The 24,064-nt window shown below is 42.7% G+C and overlaps 1 protein-coding gene across 1 annotated transcript in view; it reads left to right on the forward strand.

Moving 5' to 3' along the window:
* LOC138246552 (myeloid cell surface antigen CD33-like) overlaps nt 1-24,064 on the forward strand; it is a 248,615-nt gene that overhangs the window by 162,487 nt on the left and 62,064 nt on the right. Inside the window, exon 4 of the mRNA XM_069201222.1 lies at nt 9,145-9,450. Coding sequence (XP_069057323.1) covers nt 9,145-9,450 — 306 coding nt within the window. The remainder of the gene's footprint in view (nt 1-9,144; nt 9,451-24,064) is intronic.

The raw sequence follows: 24,064 nt of genomic DNA on the forward strand, positions 1-24,064 counted from the left end.
GTGTGGCGACAAATTATGGCAGCAATTAATAGCCTCTCTGATTATGCCAGGGCTACTACCATGGTAGGGCTTGAATACTTGGAGTTTCAATCCCTACTGTAGCAATTTCCTTATTTTGCCACCTTTCTGCAGATCTGCATACTGGGGCTGGAGGAAGCAGTAAGCAATAGTTCCAGGGCTGGAATGCCTTTGAGTCTGCAAACCTACTAACCTGCATGTTTTAAAGATTTTTACCAGCTTCTCTCTAATATTTTCCCATAATAAGAAAGGTTGGACATTTACTCCTGACAATGGCAGAATTAGAACTTCTTCCAGGGTTGGGAAGAAAGTGGCTGGAGGGAAAATGAACTTGCAAATGCTCAATAGATTTTCACATGAGCAAATCTACACATCGTATTTACCCACGCTAAAATACAGTTCAGAAATATTTTATAGGGGTACGACATATACCATGGGTGCACTTTTGTGACTTTCTTTATGAATTTGGGGCCACAAGTAGGTAGGTTCAGATTTGTGACCTGCAAATTGCAAGTCGCAAATCCGAATGTAGGATGGTGTCCTTGACACCATCTGTGATTCGCAAGGGCTTCGCAAATGCCCACATCATGAATAATCATGAGGTGGGTCGCAATTTGCGACCCCCTCACGAATGGTGGCCTGCTGGAGACAGCAGACCACCATGTCTGTGACTGCTTTTCAATAAAGCAGTTATTATTATTTTTTTTTGTAATGCAGCCAGTTTTCCTTAAAGGAAAACGAGATGCAAAACAAAAACGAAAAATGAAACGTTTTCGTTTCATTTTTTCAGAGCAGGCAGTGCCTGCTCTGAAAAAATGTTTACAGTGACATTCACAATGGGGAAGGGGTCCCATGGGGATCCCTTCCCTTTTGCGAAAGTGTTAGCACCCATTTGAAATGGGTGCAAACTGCGATTGGTTTGCGCCCGCGGTCACAAAACAATCCTACATTGCACTGCGAGTTGCAATTAGGAAGGGAACACCCCTTACTAATTGCGAGTCGCAAACCCGTTTTGTGATTCGGTAACCAGGTTACTGAATCGCAAAACTGGGTTTGTGCATCGCAATGTGCTTTTTGCACGTCGCAAACAGCGAAAGTCGCTGTTTGCGACATGCAACAAGCTACCTACATGTGGGTCTTGGTCCCTAATTAGGTCTGGTGTTAACAAAGACATTTTGTTTTTATTAAACTTCTATTTCTCTCTCTTTCGGCTGGCTTTACTGTGAGTGATCGCATTCTGCTCTTCCACAAGGAGCATATTGCCACAGAAAGTAGTTTTGTTCAGTGTCAGGAACTACAGTGGCAATCAGTGACGTAACAAAACTGGAGGGTGCCCCTTTGCAAAGAACATGGAGGAGCCCCCTCTCCACACTCACTCAGGGCAGGTGCTGTGCTGACGGGGCCCACTGGAGGGCGGCTGCCGGGCCTTTGTTATGCCGCTGGTGGCAACGTGTGCTTTAAGAGTTCAAAAACTTTTTGGGGGGGTTTTGCCAATGTTTGTTACAATGTTGAGGGCCTGGTAGCTCCCACAACAATAAAGTGTTAGAAAAGCCATGTCAAAACAAGACACGCATTGATGAAACTAAGACGTATAAAAGTATGTCAGATCAGTTGGCTTTGTCAGTGTTTGTTTATTTTCATGCTTCCCATAATCGTGTTGAAAATGGTTACACTGATTTTCCATTAGAAATATTTTTGGGAAATACTAGCATGCATCAACACATTTTACTAAATGACACTTCATTTGCATATAATCAGAGAGCATTCTGGGAGCATTATACTTAGCCTCTTAGTCTAAACTTTTCAAACATGTGTGTACACGTTTTTTTTTTTTTTGTACTGGAACCAACGTCAGTAGTGAAGTGTGACCTTAAAACATTTCTTTACAGCACGCACCCTAATAATGAAGGCTTTCAAATAATGAACCATAAATACAAGTTCGAACAGCATTATCTTTTGGAAACACATTACCTCCACTGCAGAGAGTTCAACTCTCTGTAAACAGGCAGCCAAAGGGTTTGTGCTGCAGGGGTTTGGGCCTACTTGTCCCAAGGGCAAAGTAAACATAAAAACTTGTTGCCCTTGACCCCAAACAAGATGTCCCGGATAGGAATTCCACATCCCTGACAAGGTGGGTAGTGGTCAGGTAGCACCCCTACAGCCCAAGATTTATACTATTCTGGCTTGGGAGCCCCCAACACCCATACTGAGGTGAGAGCCTTTTTAGGTCTCACAGGGTACTATGGCCCTCATTACAACCGTGGCGGTCAGTGTTAAAGTGGCGGTAATACCGCCAACAGGCCGGCGGTAAAAAAAATGGGATTTGGACCCTATCGGTTACCTCCATCCAACACGGACACTTTAACACATCAACTGCCAGGGTGGTAACAGCCGTTGGGCTGGAGACTTCAGTCTCCATCCCGGCAGCCGTCACATTCCCACCCTTGGGATTACGATCCGGCCTACCGCCTTGGTTTCGTGGTTTTTGTACAGCCACGAAAACTATGGTGCTAGGCACTATAAGTGCCAGGAAATTCCTTCCTTGGCACTGATAGGGGTCTCCCCCACCCCTCACCCCATCCCCAAAGTCTTCCCCCCACCCTCCCCCACCCCCACCCGCTCCTGCCTCCCCGCACATATACACACCCACACGCGCACCCATATACACACATGAACACACACATACCCACCTCCACCCACGCATGCACACATACATACCCACATACCACAACACACACCAACATACCTTGTCATATACATGCATCCACAACACACAACACTTACAATCGCTCATTCACGCCTGCATCCAACGCAACTCACACTCGCATCCCAAAACATAACCCACCCTCCCACATACACACAATGCCCCCACCCCCTCTCCAGTCGTAGAACCCGACTTACCTGCTTGCAGGGGGTCCTCCCGCTGGAGACGGTCCACGGCGCTGCTATCAGCAGCAGCGTCCACCAGCAAAACACCGCCAGGCCGTATCATTGTTTATGATATGGTTGGTGGTGTTTTGCTGGTGTGGCGGTGCTGCTGTCAGCAGCGCCACCTTACCACCATCTGCTGTCATGATCGGCGGCGGTGTTCGGCCAGATTTCTGGCGGAATACCGTCAGTGGTCATAATACGATTTGCCGGCTGGTAGCCACGGCGGCGGTATGTTGGTGGCCGTCGCCGTGGCAGTACGCGGTCAATACCACCAATGTTGTAATGAGGGCCTATATGAGGTTTGTCAAGGGGTATGGCACCATTGTTGCTCTCTTGACTGAGGTAACTTCCAAGAAACAACCCAAGAAGGTGATCTGGACTGAGACTTGCTAGACAGCTTTTGATGCCTTGAAGGCAGCCATGTGCACGGTTATAGTCTAAATCAAAAACTTGGGATTTAGAACATTTTCTGCAAAAAAAGGGCTCTGAGAACCAAGATAAGACCATGACCTATCTGCATGCTCCAAGGTGCCTAGTATAATCACTGTTGTGACGGAGTAACCTGTTTGCAGCATAGTTGTGTAGCCATTTTAGCTATAGTTTCATAAACGTTATTTTAGCAAACTAGACCTGCCGTTGTGCATTTTAGCCTAGATATATTTTATATTTTATTCAGCTTCGTTATATTATTTTAACATTAGCCACATTTGCGGTCTTGTTTTAGTTTCTCTATCTAGCTGTTCTTCGCCTGAGTCAGCACTGTGTTCTTAAACAAGACATTTCTTTCACTCTGTGCTTTTCTCAAGGCTGCGGTAAGATAGGTTGCCAGCAAAAGTGGTTTGCTTTGTCTCCAATGTTCACAGAAACATAAGTACACTTACTTGGGGATCCTTTCTTGGAACATCAGATGTTTTTTTATAAAAACACTACTTTGACCCATGTACGTTAGAGGGAGATTCCAGCCTGATAACCACGACTGTGTGCTGATTGCTGATTGCTTTGCTACATCTGCTTATGTAGATTACAGGCCTCTTGCTCAGGTATGAGGGATGATGTCTTCCCAGGGGGAACCTGAAATGCAGAATTAGAGCTTAACATGCTATGCTCTAACATAGTTTAGGTACGGTCTATCTCTACAAACCTTAGTGACAGTGTGGTAGTGTTATTCTTGTGTTTTTACTCTCCTTGTCACAATTTTAATCTTATTGTGCTTCATCGTCCTAGTTATTGCGATACATGCTTTATTATCTAAGATACATTTTTCAATAAAATCTTATTGAGCTATACTCTGCCTCTGATTTTCCTTGTATATGTGAGACTAATGTACCTGAGAGAAACAGATGAGACTTGAGTGACCACGATTCCCCTGAAGAGTCATGTATATCATGGACCCTTTTGCCCCAATTATCCCTGCTCTTGAGTGGAGATGAGGCACTGCTAGTTGGCTGGAACAAACCTGGATTAGGCCAACAGGTGTCAGATGGTGGGGGATCAGACTCAGTCCCCCGCACTACAGGTTATTCTGACGCCCGAATCCAGTAGTCTCATTAGGATAATGAGAACCTACGCAACAGCATAGAAGAGGTTATGTGCTGACATTGAAATCTCTTGTATTTCATCTTGAGCAATGATATATCACTGCTGTTTCCTCCCTTGGCAGTGATATTTGTAGAACATACAGAGGAAGCATAAGGAATGGCATGTGTTGCTAAGGATTTGTAGAACTTTTATGGAGGTGTGGGGCCCAGTCTACTTTTTGCATTAGAGCTTATGGTCCCCATGCTAGGCCACTGACAATATGTGGTGAGATTCCACACTAAACAACAAGCAGCCACTGTCAATATTTTCACATTACTCCACAATTATAGAAGGTCATTATATATGCATCTCTAGGGAAGGTTGTTTGCAGCCTCATTGCATAGTATTACCAGTTTGATACAAGGCTCACATTTAACCACATTCTCACTGTCGAAAACCCCGCATCTTATAACCAACCTTCCCTATCTTATCATAACCATTAGCTTTTTCCCATGAATAGGACATTTTTATCATTGTCTCGCTATGTAATGACACACTCAGAGGGCTCTTCATATTTTCATGATAACTTTTCTTTACAATGATCTTCGCGACATAGTTATGGTTTTGTGGTGCAGGGAGCCAAGTTACCTTGCTGTGCTGCTCAGTATCACAGGGAAATGACAGTAATGTGCTATATCTATGGCATACAGCTCATTCCTATACTTTTCACCTGCTCTGGTGCCATTTCAGCAGCTTGGCACCAATGCAGTCACCCTTGCACCATAGTGCAGGAGTGCCTGAGTTGGATGCAGGACTGTTTTTGTGCAGGAAGGAATACCGGAAGGGAAAAGGAAGCTGTAACAGATAGGGTAGAGTTGAGGCTCTCTGATGATCTCTTACTAAAAACAACTGGAAGTTGCCATCAGGGATTATCCCAGAATGCTGTGCAAGAGGGATGAGGTGATGTGACATCCTACGACTGGCATAGGTGCCAGGCTCCTAAAACGTTCCACCCCCACTTCAAAACACCTGCACAAGGGAGAGACAGATGAAAAGTCCCTGGACATGAGAGGAACAATGGAGAAGAATGCCCAGCCAGAAGGAGAAGCCATCTGATGTCTTGCAAAGATGGACTAAGGACTTTAACTCCAGCTGAGCACCAGGACTAGGATGGATATGTCCTGGGCCATTGGCTTGGTTTCCCTGTGCCCTCTGAGGTACAGTTGGGGAAAGGACGTGCTGGGAGGCCATGTATGGCTTCCCGAGGACTTCTGTGGGCTGACCTTCTACTTTGCTACCACCTGGGTGTTCTTCAAAAAGCCTTGAGTCTGCAGGGACTTGGTGAGTGCTCCAGGGGGGTCTTTTGGTTGCTGGCTGTGGAGGGGCTGTGCAAAATGTCCCTACCAGCAGGGAAAGAGCACTTTGGCACCAGGCAGTGAACAGGGCTGTAGCAGGAAGCCAGAAGAATCCAGATCCTTACTCAAAGTGCGTATTAAGAGTCCACATGGACTCAGAAAAGTGCTCTGGTTGCTAGGGCTGGCTCTCAGTATCAAAACAAGTGAAATTACACCAAAGTTGACCATACAATATGAGATAAGTGACTGAAGTTTGGCCCCATGGAAAAGAATTGGGAAAATCAAGCAAATAGCGCTGTGCTGGTATTCTAAAAAATACTCAGAAGATGGGCTAGGGGCCTGAGGGTCGGTGAATTGTTGATGTTTTTGGGGAAGTGGCATGTCTGGGCCCAACTCCTGAGACAACTTGTAGCCCTGAAACCCCGTCCCCCTGAGCCTAATGCAAATTAAAGATGTCCCCATTCTTCAGGACACATAAGGCCAGATAGACTGAGTTTGTAGGTTGTTCAACTGATCCCAAAGCCTATATGGGGGGCTATTGGGTGGGTGCACACTGCTCGAAACCTCCCACTCATTCTCCAGGCCCCTGTAGGAATTCCTGCTTATACATCCTCCCAATGAGAATAGCACAGGATTGGCAGTACACACTGGATGTGGTTCCTACTGAGTGCACGGAGTCAGCCGAGTATGTATGGGCTGTGGAGGTCTCCCCACAGCCCCCAATGAACCCTACAAATCATGCCTGCCCCTTTTGGGACCAGGGCATTCCTTCCCCATTAAAAACACAAAAAAGAGAATAAAGGACCAGCGGTGTGAAGACTTAGAGAATGGAAAGAGAGACCACGCTGTTGATAAAATATGCATCCCCTTGCCAAAGGAGCCCACAGAATCCTCTGGGACACTCAGAAACCTTACGATGACTTATTTTGTGGAGTTCTACAAAGGGAATGGGGGCACCACAAATGTTTTTGTAGATGTTAGTGGGTTTGCAAGAATTGCAGCAGATTAGTTGTCTTTAAAATGTCCCTAAGTCTCCCAAGAGAGAGTATATGAGTGACCATGGAAGAGGCTTTTCACATTGTAAAAGATCTCATTGATCCTGTGCTTTATCACATGAACTGGTGGTACAGGGTCCCCTAGTGAGTCGGCCTAGGGCTAAATTTGTGGCCTAAGAAAAATTAAAGTAAGACTTAGATACACATGTAATGAATTTCAAAGCGTTATGCATAATGGAAATAGTGACACAGCAATGTTTCTCGTTACAATGAAGGTGTTTGAATACGGCCCAATTAGTTTAAATGTGATGCAACATTTATAATAACATGCAGTTGTTTTATTAATGTGGTGACACCCTGACAATGCTTGACAAAGCCAGTAGGCCTACCTTATGTATAATACCATGCCTTTAGATTATGATACTGCATCTGGTATAGGTAGGGGGTAGTGTGGTTATAGGGTTCAAGACCCACTAGGGGCGTATTGTGATATGAGGGTGTCACCAATGATAATTTCATGGCAGTATAAATGAAATCCATGTATAATTTAATGTTTAGAAGTGTATGTTTTATAAAAGTAATTTCCCTGTTTTTAGGAAAAAGCACTGACTGGACATTATGTATTGAGTGTTGATGTTACATACCAGGAAACTGGGATTACTAGCCCAAATCACCTCCTCTTAGTAGGCCTTGGACTGCACTGCTTTGCTACCCTGAGAGAGTCAAGTGCTACAATGGAATTCTTATTTTTCAGAAAAGAGAGGCAATTGTGGATTCGCGATTTGTAAAGGACTGACATCCGTCACAACAAATAACCCCATGTCTTACGCATACAAATTCTGGTGTAGTTTAAAAGCTCTTTAACTCTCTCTTTCTACCAGAACGCTTTTCCATTGGTCCACATGCTCATCCTTCTACTGAGATTTGCACCCAAACTCGTACATCCATCTAGCCATCTCCCAAAACTATCTATTTTTTACTGCTGGCACCTTCCAAGATGTTGGAAATGCTGATGAATGCACAATTGTCTGACTATCTTGAAAACACAGGATTTAAACACCCATTGCAGTCGGGGTTTACGCCAAAATATAGAACTAAGTCAGCACTGTGGAAGTCACAGTGTACTTAAAGATAACATTAGACAGTGGATGAATGGTGCCCCTATTCTTTTAGATTTGTCTGCAGTGTCTGATAGAGACTTCTTACAGGCTAAGATGGGTATTTGTGGTCATGCACTGCAATGGCTTCAATCTTGTCTTTGTGACTGGTACCAATCCGTTGCAATGTCTCATTATTCATCAGTAATTAAACAACACTAAGTCCTACACTCTTTAATGTTTATATGGCACCTTTAGCCACTTAGAATCTTTTGAAATTAAAGTAGTGTCTTATGTTCATGATACACAGTTGATTATTTGCAATGAACATAGCTTCAGGCGTTTCAGAATCTGCTTTTAGAAAGTGTCTAGCTATTAAGTGGGTGCAACTCAGCTGGTTTAAATGTACATCAGACAAGACAGAGATTCTGGACTTTGGGAAGATCAGTTATTAACATTGATGACTGGTGGCTGGAAAGTTTGACTTCAAACACCCCACTCTGCGCCTCATTAGTAGTTAAAAACCTTGATGTGAAATATGACAATAAGTTGTCCTTTTCCCATTCAGTTTAAAGCCTTGATTCTGGTTCATTAAAAATTCTACGAGGTTGGACCAAGATTTCAGCACTATAACCCAGTCTAGGATTGTAGATCAAGTAAAGTCATGCTTTTATGATCCCAGCTTCTAGTTTAAAGCGATTGAGAGGTTTTGCTCTATTAGCAGCGAAATCAAATAATGGCCTCCGCTTATCACTGTGTAAAGTGAAAGAGTACACTAAATTCAGGAAATTGCTAGAAACATGTTATTTTTTTAAATCTCCTCTCTATAGTTGGTCTGAGATGAATTAACTTTGCCGTGCTCATCTGTGCTTAGCACCAGGGCGTGTGTTTGGGCAGCTGTTTCACTTTACAAAATGTTTTATTCATTCATTCATTCGTGCATTGTTAAACTGACACACCCATCCTCACATATGCATTATTAATTTAATTTCCCATCCAGCCGGGTGGGTACGTTTGACTGTGTGGATTCTTTTATGAGTATGGACATCTCAGTGTGCCACCTGGATGTACAGGACTTTCTGATAGGGAGTTGTCTGTGTATACAGCTTGCAACCCTGCATTGACCCCATGACAAAAAAAACTGACCTTTTTTTAAAAATAATGCAGACACATTGTCGAGCTTCTATACAACAGAAAATAACGTTATCCATTTTGATTTCTGTCTCCTAGATCTTCAGGACAAGCCAGAAATCTCTCTCCCTGAACGAGTGATGGAGGGTGAAACTGTCACTGTGCGGTGTGTGGCGCCCGGGAGATGCTCAGGCACAGCCCCAAATATTACCTGGGGTCCAGAGTCACAGTTTAAATATCATCAATTACTTAATAACACTGATAATCCGGGTGGCACCAAAACTTATGCTTCTACTATCACCTTCACTGCTTTGAGGGAGCATAACAGCAGCAGGCTGCATTGCACCGCATATTTTCCAGCTGTCGACAAATACACTACAAACAGTGTCTCCCTGAATGTTCAATGTAAGTAAGGACTTTATCCATTTTGACAAAATAAAACTGCCATGCCTTGTCTGTGATATCACCTCATCCCAACTGCCTTAAAAAGTAGAATGTGCAGGAAACTTTCCAGAGGAATTTCAATTTGCTACAACCCTGATTTGAAATAACATATTTCAGGAGTAAAACGTAAGTAACAGAAAATAACATATTTAAAAAAAATAGTAATGGGTCTAAGCACATGATCTGCAAAAGACGGAAGAGGAACAGCAAACATGGAAATTAAAATACTGGATGATCAGCCAACGTGAAGTGTGCACCGACACCAACCAGTAAAGATGGGGTTGGATAACATGTCCGCAATCACTGGAAAGGGAAACAATAATCAATCTAAGAAAGATCATTTTTTCAAACACTTCTAGCTCATGTTGCTGTTTGTTGTGCTGCATCTCAGAAGAGGGCCCTGAGAAAAAAGTATGCTATCAAACAAGAGCATAGAAGAGCAAAACAGTATTACTAGGCAAACATTGTCTGTTTTGGCCATGACCATGATGCCGCAGTAAGTGGCCTGGACTGTTGTAGAGTGGAATGGCAAAGAGTGGAGTAGAGTGTTTAGAGTGAAGTGGCAGAGAGTGTCATTTATTGGAGTGACATAGTGTGGAGTGGCATACATTGGAGTGGCATAGTATAGAGTGGTCTGGTGTAGAGTGCATTGGCATAGAGTGCTACAGATTATAGTGGTGTAGAGTGCAGTGGCATTGAATTCAGTGCGGCATTGTTGAATGCAATGGTATAGATTTGAGTGGTACATAATAGAGTGCAGTGGTGCAGAGTGCATTGACAGAGAGTGGAGTGGCGCTGAGTAGAGTGGCACAGAGTAGAGTGACGCAGAGTAGAGAGGTGCAGCATAGAGCAGAGTTGCGTAGAGTGGAGTAGAATGGTGTAGAAACCAGTGGCGTAGAGTACATGGACGCTGAGTAGAGTGCAGTGGTATAGAGTGCAGTGACTTAGAGTGCAGTTGTGTAGAGTGCAGTGGTTGAGAAGAGAGTGGTGTAGGGTGCAGTTCCATAGTCTGGAGTGGAGTAGAGTGGCGTAGAGTGCAGTGGTACAGAGTAGATTGATTCTGAGTAGAGTGAAGTGGCGCAAAGTGGAGTGGTGCAGGGTAGAGTACAGTTGCAAAGAGTATAATGGCATAGAGTAAAGTAGTGTAGAGTACAGTGGCATAGAGTGTAGTGGTGCAGAGGTGCAGAGTAGAATAGAATGTCATATAGTGGACTGGTGTAGAGTGCGAAGCATAGAGTTGAATATTACATAGTGAAGTGCGTTTGTGTACAATGTATTGGCATAAAGTGCAGTGTTGCACAGTGGCACAGAGTACATGGGCATAGAGTGGAGTTGTGCAGAGTAGATTGTTATAGCCTAGACTGGAATGGTATAGAGTGCAATGGTGTAGAGTAGAATGGGGAATAGTGCATTGGGATAAAGTACAGTGGTGCAGGGTAGAATAGAGATGTTTAACATGAAGTAGCATAGAGTGGAGTGGCATTGAGTAGAGTGGTGCAGATTACAGTGGCGTGGAGTGGTGTAAAGGAAAATGGTGCAGAGTAGAGTACAGTGGTGTGGAGTGGTGCAGAATACAGTTGAGTAGCAAAAAGTCGAGTATTTATGGTGTGGTATAACACTGCCATTACCGATGATCAATTGAAATGACCATTACAGACAGACAGTTTTACTAATACAACTCTACAGTGCACAGACAAATGTGTGGAAATTGTATTACCTTTGTTTTGATCATATTGAAGTATTTATTTCCAACACAGTTTGGAAATAACAAACATGTGCTTCCTTTGTGTTCCTAATTCTGATATATTCTGAAATACTTACACAGATCATTTAAATGTTGATGAGTTCTAGAAGAAAACTCTTTCCTACCCCCAGTATCCAGCAATATTGTTACATAAATTCTCTCACTTTGAAGTCAGAGAAAGAAAAGTAAGCAAGCACCCTGGAAGACCATGCCTAACATTTGACCTCATCCTTTAAATACAAAGCAGATAAGAACAAGATTTACAGGCCTGATTACAAAAAGGGAACATTCGGAAGGATACTGTAAATAAGGTTTAGGCAAGGTAAGGTACAAACTCAAACTGGACAGCCTAAAACAAATAAAGCCAGCAGATGGAAAGCAAGAAAATGTGAGTTACGAACCACAAAGTCAATGGCAAACAATGGGCAGAATGCATTCCTAGGTCATCATTCTGAATGTCCCAAAATGTCTTTAGCAAACCAGACATCTGCGCTGCCTGGTATTCTTCAACTTAAAAAGAAGATTCATACTACATAGATCTTAATTTACAATATATTAAAATCAGAAAGTGTTAGTCGATTTACTGTGGAGATGTCTAAAGAAGTCAATTATAATACAAATCCAATCAGCCTCACATCTGTGATTATGGTTTCCATGGTCTTTGGTCAAGAAGGTGAATCCTCAGAGTGTTGACCCTGGCAGGGTTATCTATTAAACCATTTTTGAAAGATAGTCTATTGTAGCTGCCCGTTATCACTTTGCAAGCTATATTGGGTCATTTCAGATTCACACTACTGCTCTTTAGAGTATTTTCACTCCTCTGAAGAAGACACATTAACCTAATAAACTATCTGGCTCCTAGAAACAAAATAATCTGTATAGCAGATACATTATCTCACCAGGCTGTATTTGACAACAGGCCAGTGTAGGCTGGAGCAATGTCATTCAAATATAAGTCGTACCTGACTTGTGATAACTCTGTCCCAGCACAAAGGGCTAATCAAAGCACCATGCCGTACTGGAATCTGGAGTGTCATGATTGGACATTGCTTCTGAATAGCTGGTAGGTCTGGTCAGTAGCAAGAAATCAGGAATAGGAAATGTCATGTACGTTGCTGGCTTGACTCAATGTTTTGTACAGTTGTGCAATTTCTTCACACATAAAATTCTTGTTTAACATACCATATAGGAAAAGTGAGGAGGGCAATCAGTTAATGCCCATTGAATTTTGACCTCTCAGCTGTGATGGCAAACTAATGTTGATACCAACTTTCATATTAAATCCTCACATACAACACTATGGCATCTCACAGGAGTCTATCAAATCCCCTCTACTATTCAATATCTAAGTTTCTCAAACCTGATTTAATATTTCAACCTCAGTTTAAGGTGCTGTGCAAATCTGCCATTTAGTGCTACATTTTAGCACAAAATGTATCCTCACATCAATTTAGATGAGAGGATACACTTTGCTCTAAAAAACAATAGAGCACAAAACAAATGCACTATGAACAACAGTTGCTCATGTTTAGTTGTTCCTGTGCAAGTGCCATAAACATTTACTGTGAATGGCACATATTTAAGTGATGTGGCAAAATGTCATCATTTTTGGAATTTTGCATAAAAAGCTCAATTGGAAATGCCTACAATTATGCTTCATAATTAGAATTTCGCACAGGCCTAGTATGTATATGACTTGAGGTCATTTTTTCATTATTACATGTCAGTGCTTTTCTAAATGGCACTTCTTGCATTAGTTCCAAGAGAGTCCCTCTTGCTTAGACATACAAGGCCTGATCACATAAAGTGAGTTTGGTAAGATCTATTTTAAGGCATGGTCTGTGACAAGGCTGTAAGCTGTTTGGGGCGCTGAAAAAAATGCAGGAACAGCATTAGTCTATAAAGAAAGCTGCATAATGCAATAAGAGAACACACCATAAAACACAACACAGCAAAGCAACAGAAAACACATCACAATAGCATGAGACAAAAACACTGCAGCACAGTACCACAAGCACAGCAAATACCCATTAAACAAAAACAATAAACAATGTATCACAAAAAATGAACATAACATGAGACAATACACGCACCATGAAGTACTTATACAAAGGACTTTGCAACTAGTGGTTGAAGTGGGTGGAATCTGCTGGAAAACAACATTCCCTTAAAGAGTAAGTAATACCGGCCTTCCAATGCCTCCAGGTGAAGGGGAAGGGGGAGGATCTCCTATACTATGAAGCCATGGCATAGGAAGACAGCATAAGAAGAAGCACACCATCTCATCATAATGTCTGCTATCTGAAAGAAATGTGAATATGTGCGATCGATTAAACAGCAAATCTAAAGACTGCTTCGGTGCTAGATTATGTTTTAATTGGTGGAGATATAATTTAAGAGTGTTATCAGCTGAGTTATAGTGTGCATCTGAATAGAAACTCGCACTAGGAACTGTCTGATTGCATATCACTAAAATATATATTTTAAAATACTTGTCTTATCTTAAACACTAAGGGCCTCATTTATATGGTGGCTGTAATGATACTCCATTGCAGCGGTGATGGAGTATCTTTACAGCCAAGATAATGGTCCACCTGCCAGACTTATAAGCAGGATGGACAATTGGTGAAACCACGGCGGAGACTACTTAGTCTCCACCATGGTTATACTCCTCCAATGGTCTGACTTTTATGACTACCCACCTAATTTAGATGGATGGACATACAGGTAATTTTTCACTGCCTGGGAGAAAACGTCCATGGCAAGGCAAGCATTTGTTAAAGATATTTTCAAAAAGAAAATTGCATTTTCAAAATAAGAACAGTAAGTTTGACGGATGGCTCTGTCACGTTGAACTTAGAAAGCATTGACCGGAATTGCTGTGACAGCTGTTCCTACCAATTCTTTTAAAATGACTACCAGATTGGTGATTATTTCCAAATATGGCAGGTGGAATACCCTCATTCTGGAGGACATTAATTCTTCTGCTCGGCCAACAGAGAATACTAAATCCAACAAATCCAAAGCCAATAAATCTCTTTGCACAATGTTCAAAAGATATGTATTAAGCAGCTACTAGACAAGTTTACATTGTGGATGGTAGAAATACAAATATTGACTCTTTTCCAGGTGGGATTTAGGCCAAGGTCAGCACTGTCGTTCAGGATTTCCATTTCCTTCTTCTTAAATGGAAAATAGCGGTCGTGAGCCAAGGCCATTTGTACACTGGTTTTGTAGATCTACAGGCAGTATTTGATCTGGCATTGAGACCAAAGCTATGGAAAGTATTATTTGACAAAAGGTGTTCCCACAAAGATATGGAAAATATTATTTGACCAAGGTGTTCCCCTAAATCTACTCAATGTAATAATGTGGCTGTAGTCCAACAACTATGCACAGGTCCGCTGGGGTACTCTGGAAAGGTAACCAAGCACATTACTATTAACAGGGGAGTGCTGCAGGGATGTGTGCTTACACCCACACGTTTTTTATCTCTTTGTTATTGGATTGATCTTTGTGTTTCCATTGATTGTGATTGGGCTTTTGGATGACATATTGCTGATCTCCAAAACGCCTATGGTTCTTGAAACATTGGGCAGTTTGTTCATCATATGGTCTCGAAATTGGTGCTTCTCAAACTACATTTATGGCCTTTCATTCCCATAGATCTTCAGGGTTTGATGCATATTTGTAACACTACACTAGAGAAGATCCCAGAAATTGATTATATGGGTATCAGATTGTCAAATTTATCTGCATTATCTACCCAAATTGTACAGAGCCATTTACTTTTCAACCATTGAACCGCTGCCATTCTTACATTTATAAGCTACTCAAAACTACATTTCATATTACCTGACTTGGAAACTTTTCAAGCCCAACCTGTAAGTCCTGCACTGTATGGACCCAAACCTTAGAACCACTGAATCTCAATGGAAATCACCAAAGAATGCAAATGTCATCTATTTATGACTCAATCTTGGTCTGAAACATGTATCTCACATTGCAAATCCTAAACCCCATTTATATTTGTTATGTATTTGCAAAACAAATGAACAAGATTCATATAGAAGTTCTGTTATAGATGTAACAAAATACACACAGTTCTTAAAAGACAGTGAATTAACCATTTCAGAACCTGGTTTGATCTTCCTTGAATAAGGGTTTTATATATAAAATTTAGGCGTAGTGTTTTTCTGCTTCCTGTTTTCGTTTACAAGGTGGCAAACATAAGTAAAATCTTTCTCCTGTGTGCAACTTTCTAAAGAAAATTAGGAGCACATAGTATTTTTTTGCATGGCTTACCTAGAAGCAAATTGATTGCCCAAATATGTCAGTCCTTGGTGATTAAACACTATTGGATAGCAGTAAGGATTTGTAAGCAGGACACCAGTTTTCAAGTGGTTATTGCTGTCTCAAGATTTGTACAGTAAATCTGTTAATGAAGACCCAAAATTATTCCCTGAATCTAGTTTGCAACTAAGGTATATTTGTCATACATTGTTTTAGATTTCTTTTACTTGAAGGTAGGAATCTGAGCTATGTCTTTATGTGTTGATGAGGTACTTAATAATGAATTGATCAATTGAGTGAAAAAGTATGAGTGAGAGAATGTGAGTGCAAGTGAGTGTGAGTGTGAATGATTGAGAATGAGGCAGTGAAAGCAAAATAGTTAGGGGCATAGAGCGAGCGAGAATAAATGAGTATTAGTGAGTAAAAGTGAGCTAGTGAGAATGAATGAGAGAAGAGTGATTGACAATGACTGTGAGCGAGTGAGAATGACTATGAGTGTGCAAACATAAGTGTTCATGAGTGAGATAGTAGTATTATGCTCTTGAATTTGCCATTAGCCCAGAGGGACCCATAGCAAAATGATACCACTGGCATATTGGAGACAATTCTTAGCATAACTTGCGCTTGTGACCAAATAAGGTCAGTTGCATACTAGAGGTAATACTTGGCATGTGGAACAGCCATGGCAAAAATCTGATGTTGACATACTGGAGGTTATATTAGGCATCTTAGGCATGGATATGCATATGGAAATTCTTCGCATATGGGTAAAATGCTGGCATTGGCACATTGGAGGTACCCTGGGCATAAGGCAGGATAACTATGGCATTCAGGAGGGCTCAAACATAAAAGATGCTGGCACTGACATATTAAAAGTAATAATTTATGGCATACAAGCCATCTATTCCATTTGGATAGGATGAATTGCATAATCTTGTTCCTGAAATATTGAATAGGTCTGGTCAAAATTTAATTAATGGCACTATAATTCATGGACGTTTTGGAATGTTGTGTTACCCTTGTTACGTGAAATTCCCCAAAATATATTATTGCACTGTATTGCATCATTATATGCCATTTGTATTAAAATCTTTTCTTGACCATGTCATTCAATATAAGAATGTATCCCCCACACAAGGCAACCACAAAATGTGTACAACTGTTGTTTGTAGTGCTATTTTGTGCATGTTTTTTTTAGTTTGAAATGCATCCTTAGACCCTTGCTTTGATGCGGGAATGCATTTCCTGCGAAACTATAGTGCTAAGTGATAAATTTGTATTTGGCATAATTAGGTGTAATTTCATGTAATTTTGCCAAAATGACATATCAAATAATGCGATTTTCACAGACCTCTAACACTGAGGGCACCCTTATAAAATGGAGGACACCCGGGAGCGTCACATCCTTATGTGTGTTAGGGGTCTCCATTCCTTCTTTTCTAACTCATTTTTAAAACAGTAATAGTGAATAATAGACTATCCTTTACTATTAGTGTAATAAAAATTCTGACCCTCACTATAAATAAGGACTAAGCAGCCTGAGGCTGTCAGCAACATTTGTCTGATGGCTAATGCTGATGCAAAGGGATACCCGCGCCAGTCACAAGACAGATTGTCTACAGCTTGTTAAGTCCTCGCCCTGGTCTCAAGGGTGTGCCACAACCAGGGTCTTTCTTATTTGTGACATACTGTAGCATCTCTATTAAATCAAGATCCTGGTGCTTCGGGCTTAAACCTTGCAATGTCTGGACTATAAAACAATCAGCCTGTTATCCCACCCTTTCTAACTTGTCAAGAAATGTAGGAGAGGGTGGGATTAAAAGCAAGAAGGTCAAACTTGGAACCTGCAAATGTGTGAGTTTGAGGCTTCCGTTTCCTGTTTCAACTGTAGGCCTGCCTTAAGGGTCAGTTGTGGCTGAAGAGCTGGAATAGGACATGTGTATGCAACTGCAGTAAGTACAAAAATGCTTTTAAATATATGTTGTGTGCAAACATGTATGTGGGAGGTGTATGTACATGTCTGTGTGCAAGTGAACGTGAGTGAGCAAAAAATAGTGTATGGGAGGACGAGTAACTGCAAGTGAGTAAAACAGTGAAAGAGAAGGAATGACAGTGTGTTAGTGTAAGAGAGTGAGAGGGAGTGAAAGTGGGAGAGTGTGAGTGACAGTGAGTGAGGTTAACATGAGTGAGAATGAGTAAGTCAGAGTGTGTGAGAAAATCTTGCCTGATTGAGAATTAGTGAGTGAGATTAAGAGTGAGTGAGGGTGAGTGTGAATGAGTAAGAATGAGGGATTGAAACTAATAAGTGAAAGCAAGAGAGTGAATAATGGTGAGTGAGATTGAATGCATGAGTGAGAGAGAATGAGTGAGAATGACAGTGAGTAAATGTAAGTGATTGTGACATACAGACATACTGGAGATAGGCGTTTGGCATAATGCGCTTTTCTGGAAAAATGCTGGTGCTGGCACATTGGAGGTAATCCTTGACATAAAAAAGGACAGCCACAATATATAGGCAACCATGGCCAAGCGTTGGGGTTGACCTAATAGAGGTATTTTCTGCCCTACAGGTCATGGCATATGCATGGCCTTACAGGCATCACAAAATGCTGGCCAGGGGACAGTGGAGGTAATTTGTGACATATAAAGGAACCCATAGCACAGTTTTTAAAAGAAGTGTGAAATTCTGGGGGAGTGTCAGGTTTCATTGGCTTGGCTCTCCATGAAAGGTTTTAAATAGATAAATAAATCCATGTTAGAAAATGGATCATTAGGCATGTGGCCTGCATAAGTAATGGGTCCACATTTGTCCTCCACTGGGAACCAAACACCCTATTGCAGCACATGACTCTCACAGGGTGGCGAAGCAAAGCAGTCCAAGACTTACTCAAAGGAAGTGGTGTGGGCTAGTAATCACCATTCACAATTGCACAAGAATAACACTCACTAAATGATTGTCCAGTCTGCGCTTTTTCTTTAGAAAAATGAAAAAGTTAATTCATTACACACACACTACTTAATACGATGTAACAATTTACAAATATACAAAGGCTGATGCAATTGCTTTTGGATGACAGTTCATAATCATTCTTACCCCTCCCTACAGAGGTGTCCAGTACCACAGCTCACATGTTTAAGCATCAGCTTGTCCCTAAAAGCCACAGTCTTTGAGTAAGAGCAAAGCAAGTGAGGGTCTACCTCATCATTTAAATATGGATTTCACTATAGGAATAAAGGCAATAATTACATCTAATCACAACTGAGGGCACCTAGTACTGGTAATAAAGCAGGCACACTATAATCATGAGTGGCTGTCAGTTCCCATATACAAAAAAGCCTTAGCAGCAAGAGCAATGTCTAAGCATGGTGGGGAGTGTAGTGTAGTCATCATGAATGTCAACCTGACAAACGCAATTTAATCCCATTTATGATTAAAAGACTTTGCAATTATACGCTTTCACCCCTAGAGTGTGCTTGCAACATATATGAGAATCTGAATCACAGTGCAGATGAAAGATTACATTTTTAACATAGTCCCATTATTGGAGGGAAGCTGCACTCCTCCTACAGCTCACCCCACACTTTGTGATCATTTTGGTGGTGACCCCACTCTCCTGGGGCCACCACAGCGCCAAAACAAGTGACATTTTCTTTAAACAATGCAGCCAGGCCTCGCAAGGCATTATGGCGTGTGCTTCCAAGAGCATGCATATTCGATGAGTGGCTCTCCCGCTGCTTTATGGAGAGCCACTGTGATTTGCTTTGTTACTTTGCTTTTTCTTTTCTTCTGCAGCTTTACACTGCATTTCCACTGTTGCTCTTGGTGTCCAGTCCTATCCGTACATCTGTGGCCTTTATCAATGTTGGAGAGCAGGTCGGGGAGCCCACGCCAGCTGCACTCATCAGCTTCCTGCATGGCCTGCAGGGCCAGCACCATTGAGTGCTGCTGCAGGAGCCAGCTCTTCACTTTCGTCTGCCAGCTCCAGCGGGCAAATGCATGTGATGCTGCAGCCTTCCTAGTTGCATGGGAGAGCATGGCAGCACTCCTCCCTCCTTCTCTGACCATCAGAGCCCAGGGATGGGGTCCTGGGCCACCGCTTCACCTTCGCCGGGTGTGACATTGCTCCCCATTCTGGACTCTTCGTCTTGGCCCAGGGATGGCATTCTGGTCCCCTGTATAGCTTTGCAAAGTACGCAACGGTGCTCCTCATCTTCTCTTCTTTCACTGGCCCAGGGAGAGGGAGTGCGATGGTGCTCCCTAACTTCTGTTTACTGGTGAGGCCCACGGATGGGGTCCTGGGTCCCCCTCTTCAGAACCGAGGGAGAGCGACGGCACTCCCTCGCACCATTCTTCTCACCAGTAGACACGCAATGGCACTACTCTGCATGTTTTCTTCTTGGGAGCAGCCCACCGGGGCTAGGCTCAAATTGACAGCAAAGCCCCACGCCTTCGTCGCCAACCCACCCAAGGGTCAAACGTTGCCAAATTTTATACAGGGATATTTTAGGTCCTGTTGGTCCGATTTGGACTGTCTTTGGCTCATTTTGCTCCTGTTGGTGAGCCCTGCCCACCTGAAGCACTTTCATGAAGACTCTGGCCTAAAAGGTTGGTGGCTTTTGCAGGAAGGTGGTTTCACATGCTTCCTGCAACATCCTTTCTCCTTGGTCTTTCTGGGACTCTCTCCTCCCGGTGCAAAGCCCAGTCTTTTCCCCACTGGTCGTGGGGTCAATCAGAGACAGAGTCTTTGGTCCTGGGGACAGTAAGAGGGCTTCTCCTTCCAATTGTCCATGGTGTCAGCCTCCAGTCCCTGTGTTCCCCAGCAAAACCACATCCAAGAGAAAGCTCTTCTCCCTGTGCAAGTCCTTGTAAGGAAGGGTGGGAGTGGCCAGCAGAAATGCACCCTGGGCTATCCTGAGTTGCCACATCACCTCTCTGCTACTGTTTCAACCTCCCTACACAGGATTCTGGGACACTTCAAAATGGTGTCATCCAGGGGTCACTCGCCACATGTGCTCTGGGGTCTCAGCTCCATTCCTTACTAACATCCCTGTCAGGGCCCTTCCCAAGCAAATCATCAAAGGAGACCCCTTCCTGGTTGGCTCCAGATGTCTGGGCCCCCCTCCTTGATGAGGGCCATGGGGCAAACCCTCTTCCCGCCACAGGATGACAGTTGGCTGATTAACACAGAGCAATTTCACCCAGTCCCATCCTCCTGAAGAACTGACCTAAGCATTGTCAAAACCCAAATACTAGCTGTGAAGTTCGAGGCCTTTGTTCCTGCAGCTGGGGAGAAAAGTAAGTAAACCAGCCCTGCAGGGTCACAAAAGGCCTGGGGTCTGATCCTGAGCTGACTCAGAGAAATATGACAGTTCAGGATGACCTATACGCTGTACAGGTATGCTTTTGTACTCTACAGCAGTGGTCTTTTAATACAGGTTACATTGTACATAGGTGCATCTCTGGAGTCTATGGACCCTAGGGAACTGGTGTTTTACCCTAGAATAGCCTTTCCAATAGGAGTATAATGGAGTGTCACTACAGTCAAGACAGTTAAGCTCACTGGTTTTCCCTATATGTTTACACCTACATCATAAGGCCTATTCAAGGTCACCAGTTCTTGGGATGCGCACAGCAGGATTGTACCCTGCACAGCCCTCACTTGGGTGCACACACCCTGTGCCTCTTACTCTTGCTACATTGCAGCGCCCTTGTCCTAAAAGGTGGCACTGATGATAAAGATGCACAGTCCATTTTCCTATGAGTTTACTGTGGCTGAGTACCAGGCTATGAGGCTTCCTCACAGTAAAAGGTCAAAAACCACATGATCCAAAAGCAAAAAATCCAGATTGATCAGATAGTCAGAGCTGCCTTCTCACAATCCAGGATTTGTATAGAGCAGCAAATCACCTGTCAGGGTCTCAAGGAGCTGAATCGTAAGCACCGGGAGATTAACGGCCTGAGTTAGATCTCTGTGAAGGGGAGTACTCCGTCACAAACATGGTGGATATCCCTCTGCCATATCTCGATCCCATTAATCTAATGGAGTTTGTAATACAGCAGACGGTGTATCCATCACGTGTGTGATGGAGTATTCCCTTCTGCCAAAATCTAAATAAGGCCCTAAGTGATTTTCCCAGAATCACACAATGTTGAGCTGATGCCTAGACATGAACCTGGTTCTTCCAGCTCCAAAGTCACTTGCTTAGACCATTGCTCCACACCTTCTTTGAATATTTAAGGGGTGGCCTTTCAGAGCTGGGAAACTGACATGAAAATTGTGGTTTCAAAAACTTTTTACAGCATTTTTTAAAAAATATTTCTCTGGATGATGACTACCTGGTACAGCACTTGAAGCATGTGGACTCACTTCACAAATGTGTTACAATTGAGGACATGTATTTCACCCTACTTTCAAAGATCAACAACCGACACTGAAAAAAACATCACATTGCTGGAGGATTCCCACACAAAAGTCTTTAGGGTAAAAACAAAATCTCACAAAGTTCTGAATATGACCACCTTCCCAAAACAATGGTGCAATCATAATTTTATAAGTTTAAATTGCTGAGTTTGAGGTTTTTTAAGACCATTTTGTTGCTAGTATTTAGTTTGTAACAGAACCAAACACAGGCATTTTTCAGCATGAGATACGTGTGCCACAATAGTTTAAGGGCCAGATGTAGGTACTTTGCAAATTGTGACTTGCAAAGTTTGCGACCCCATTGCGAGTCTGGGCACTCACTGGGATGGTGGCCTGCTGGAGACAGCAGACCACCATGTCCGTGACTGCTTTTCAATAAAGCAGTTTTTTTTTCCATCTGCAGCCCGTTTTCCTTAAAGGAAAACGAGCTGCACTTGGAAAAAAAATACCGAAACCTTTTGTTTCGGTTTTTTTCAGAGCAGGCAGTGGTCCATAGGACCAATACCTGCTCTGAAAAAATATTTTTGTGATCATTCACAAAGGAGAAGGGGTCCCATGGGGACCCCTTCCCGTTTGCGAATCAGTTACCATCCACTTCAAGTGAATGGTAACTGCGAGTTTTTTCTCACAAATCAACTTACATCGCGTTGCGAGTCGCAAATAGGAAGGGAATACCCCTTCCTATTTATGAGTCGGAAACGCATTTTGTGAGTTGGTTCCGACTCGCTAAATGCGTTTCTGCATTGCGTGGGGGCTTTTGAGCCTCGCAAATGGCATTTTTCGCCGTTTGCGAGGCGCAAAAGCCTTGCTACATCTGGCCCTTAGTATCAGCAGAAATGTTTACGAGTCTTCCATATTTTACTCTTATGTGCACTGGCATCTTTGTGGGAGGTTACTGCGACCAGCTCCATTTGTTCTGCCTCCCCCCTTGGGCCACAGCACAACAGCAATTGCCAGGCTACTTAATGGTGCTATGTGTGTGTGTGGGAAGTGACAGAAAAAATTAAAACTGCTTCTTTCCATGTATATTAATGAGCAAAATTACACAAATGCCACAAGTGCTCACAGCAGATATAAAACAAAATACAATTGCATATCATAGTTCAGCTATAGAATAGTAATAAGCACATAACAATGGGTGAAGATAAACGCTGCATATTTATCACCTCCTCACAATATTTAGATAAATATGGAGGACCATCCTATGATGAACAGGGATGTCTCTTTATGACAACTGATAGACATTGGGTTTCTGGTTGGCAGAGGTATACACCCTGTCTAAGCAGAACCACAGTCCTAGTCAGTGTAAGTTAGAAACACACTTTAAATTAAACTGTGTGCACCCCCTGGTGGGTTGGCACAGAGCAGTCGGACGTAACTTAAGAGGCAATGTATAAAGTATTTGTGCAACACTTCAGACAACATCAGAAAAAGACTCTACACCAGTTTAGAAAAATAAAGAATAATTTTATTAAAAAACAAAACCGAAACAACAAAAATCTAATCATTAGAAGTTGAGATAATAATTCCTTATGATTAAATGCAAAAATAGCACTTAGGAGCAGTAAGCGCCTAAAAAGTTAATTTGTCGCGCTGGATCAGGACACAGTCAAGAGTTCAGGCTGACTGAAGTGGAGATCAGAACAGATTCAGAACCCACGCAGGGCCACTGAGCAGCAGTACCCTGATCCTGGTTGCGAACAATGAGACGTAGGCTGCAGCCAAGTGATGCATTGGTGAACCCCAAGCAGTTAGGGCATTGCATGGATTTCTCCATGCAACTGCGGTGATGTGCCAGTTTCGTGAGCAAAGCGCCAGTTCCGAAGTGCAGCAGTTCTGAGTGCGATGTACCGGTTACTTCATGCTGTAGAAGTGTCAGCCTTCTCCACACAGTAGCAGCAATGAATTGGTTATGAAGCGGTGGTTCCGAGTGCAGTGCACTGACCTGGTCCCTGTGTGCATGTTGGAGAGAAGTCTTTGATACCCCAGCAGGCCAATACAGCAAAGCAGTTCAGCAACATAGCAGCCCCTCCATTAGCACAGCAGTCCTTCTTCCTAGTAGAATGCTCTTAATTCTAGAAATGTTCTGAGTTGGTGGTGTCGGAGGTTAATTACT

The sequence above is a fragment of the Pleurodeles waltl genome, chromosome 7, assembly GCF_031143425.1.
Source record: "Pleurodeles waltl isolate 20211129_DDA chromosome 7, aPleWal1.hap1.20221129, whole genome shotgun sequence".
In the NCBI taxonomy this organism is placed as follows: Eukaryota; Metazoa; Chordata; class Amphibia; order Caudata; family Salamandridae; genus Pleurodeles; species Pleurodeles waltl.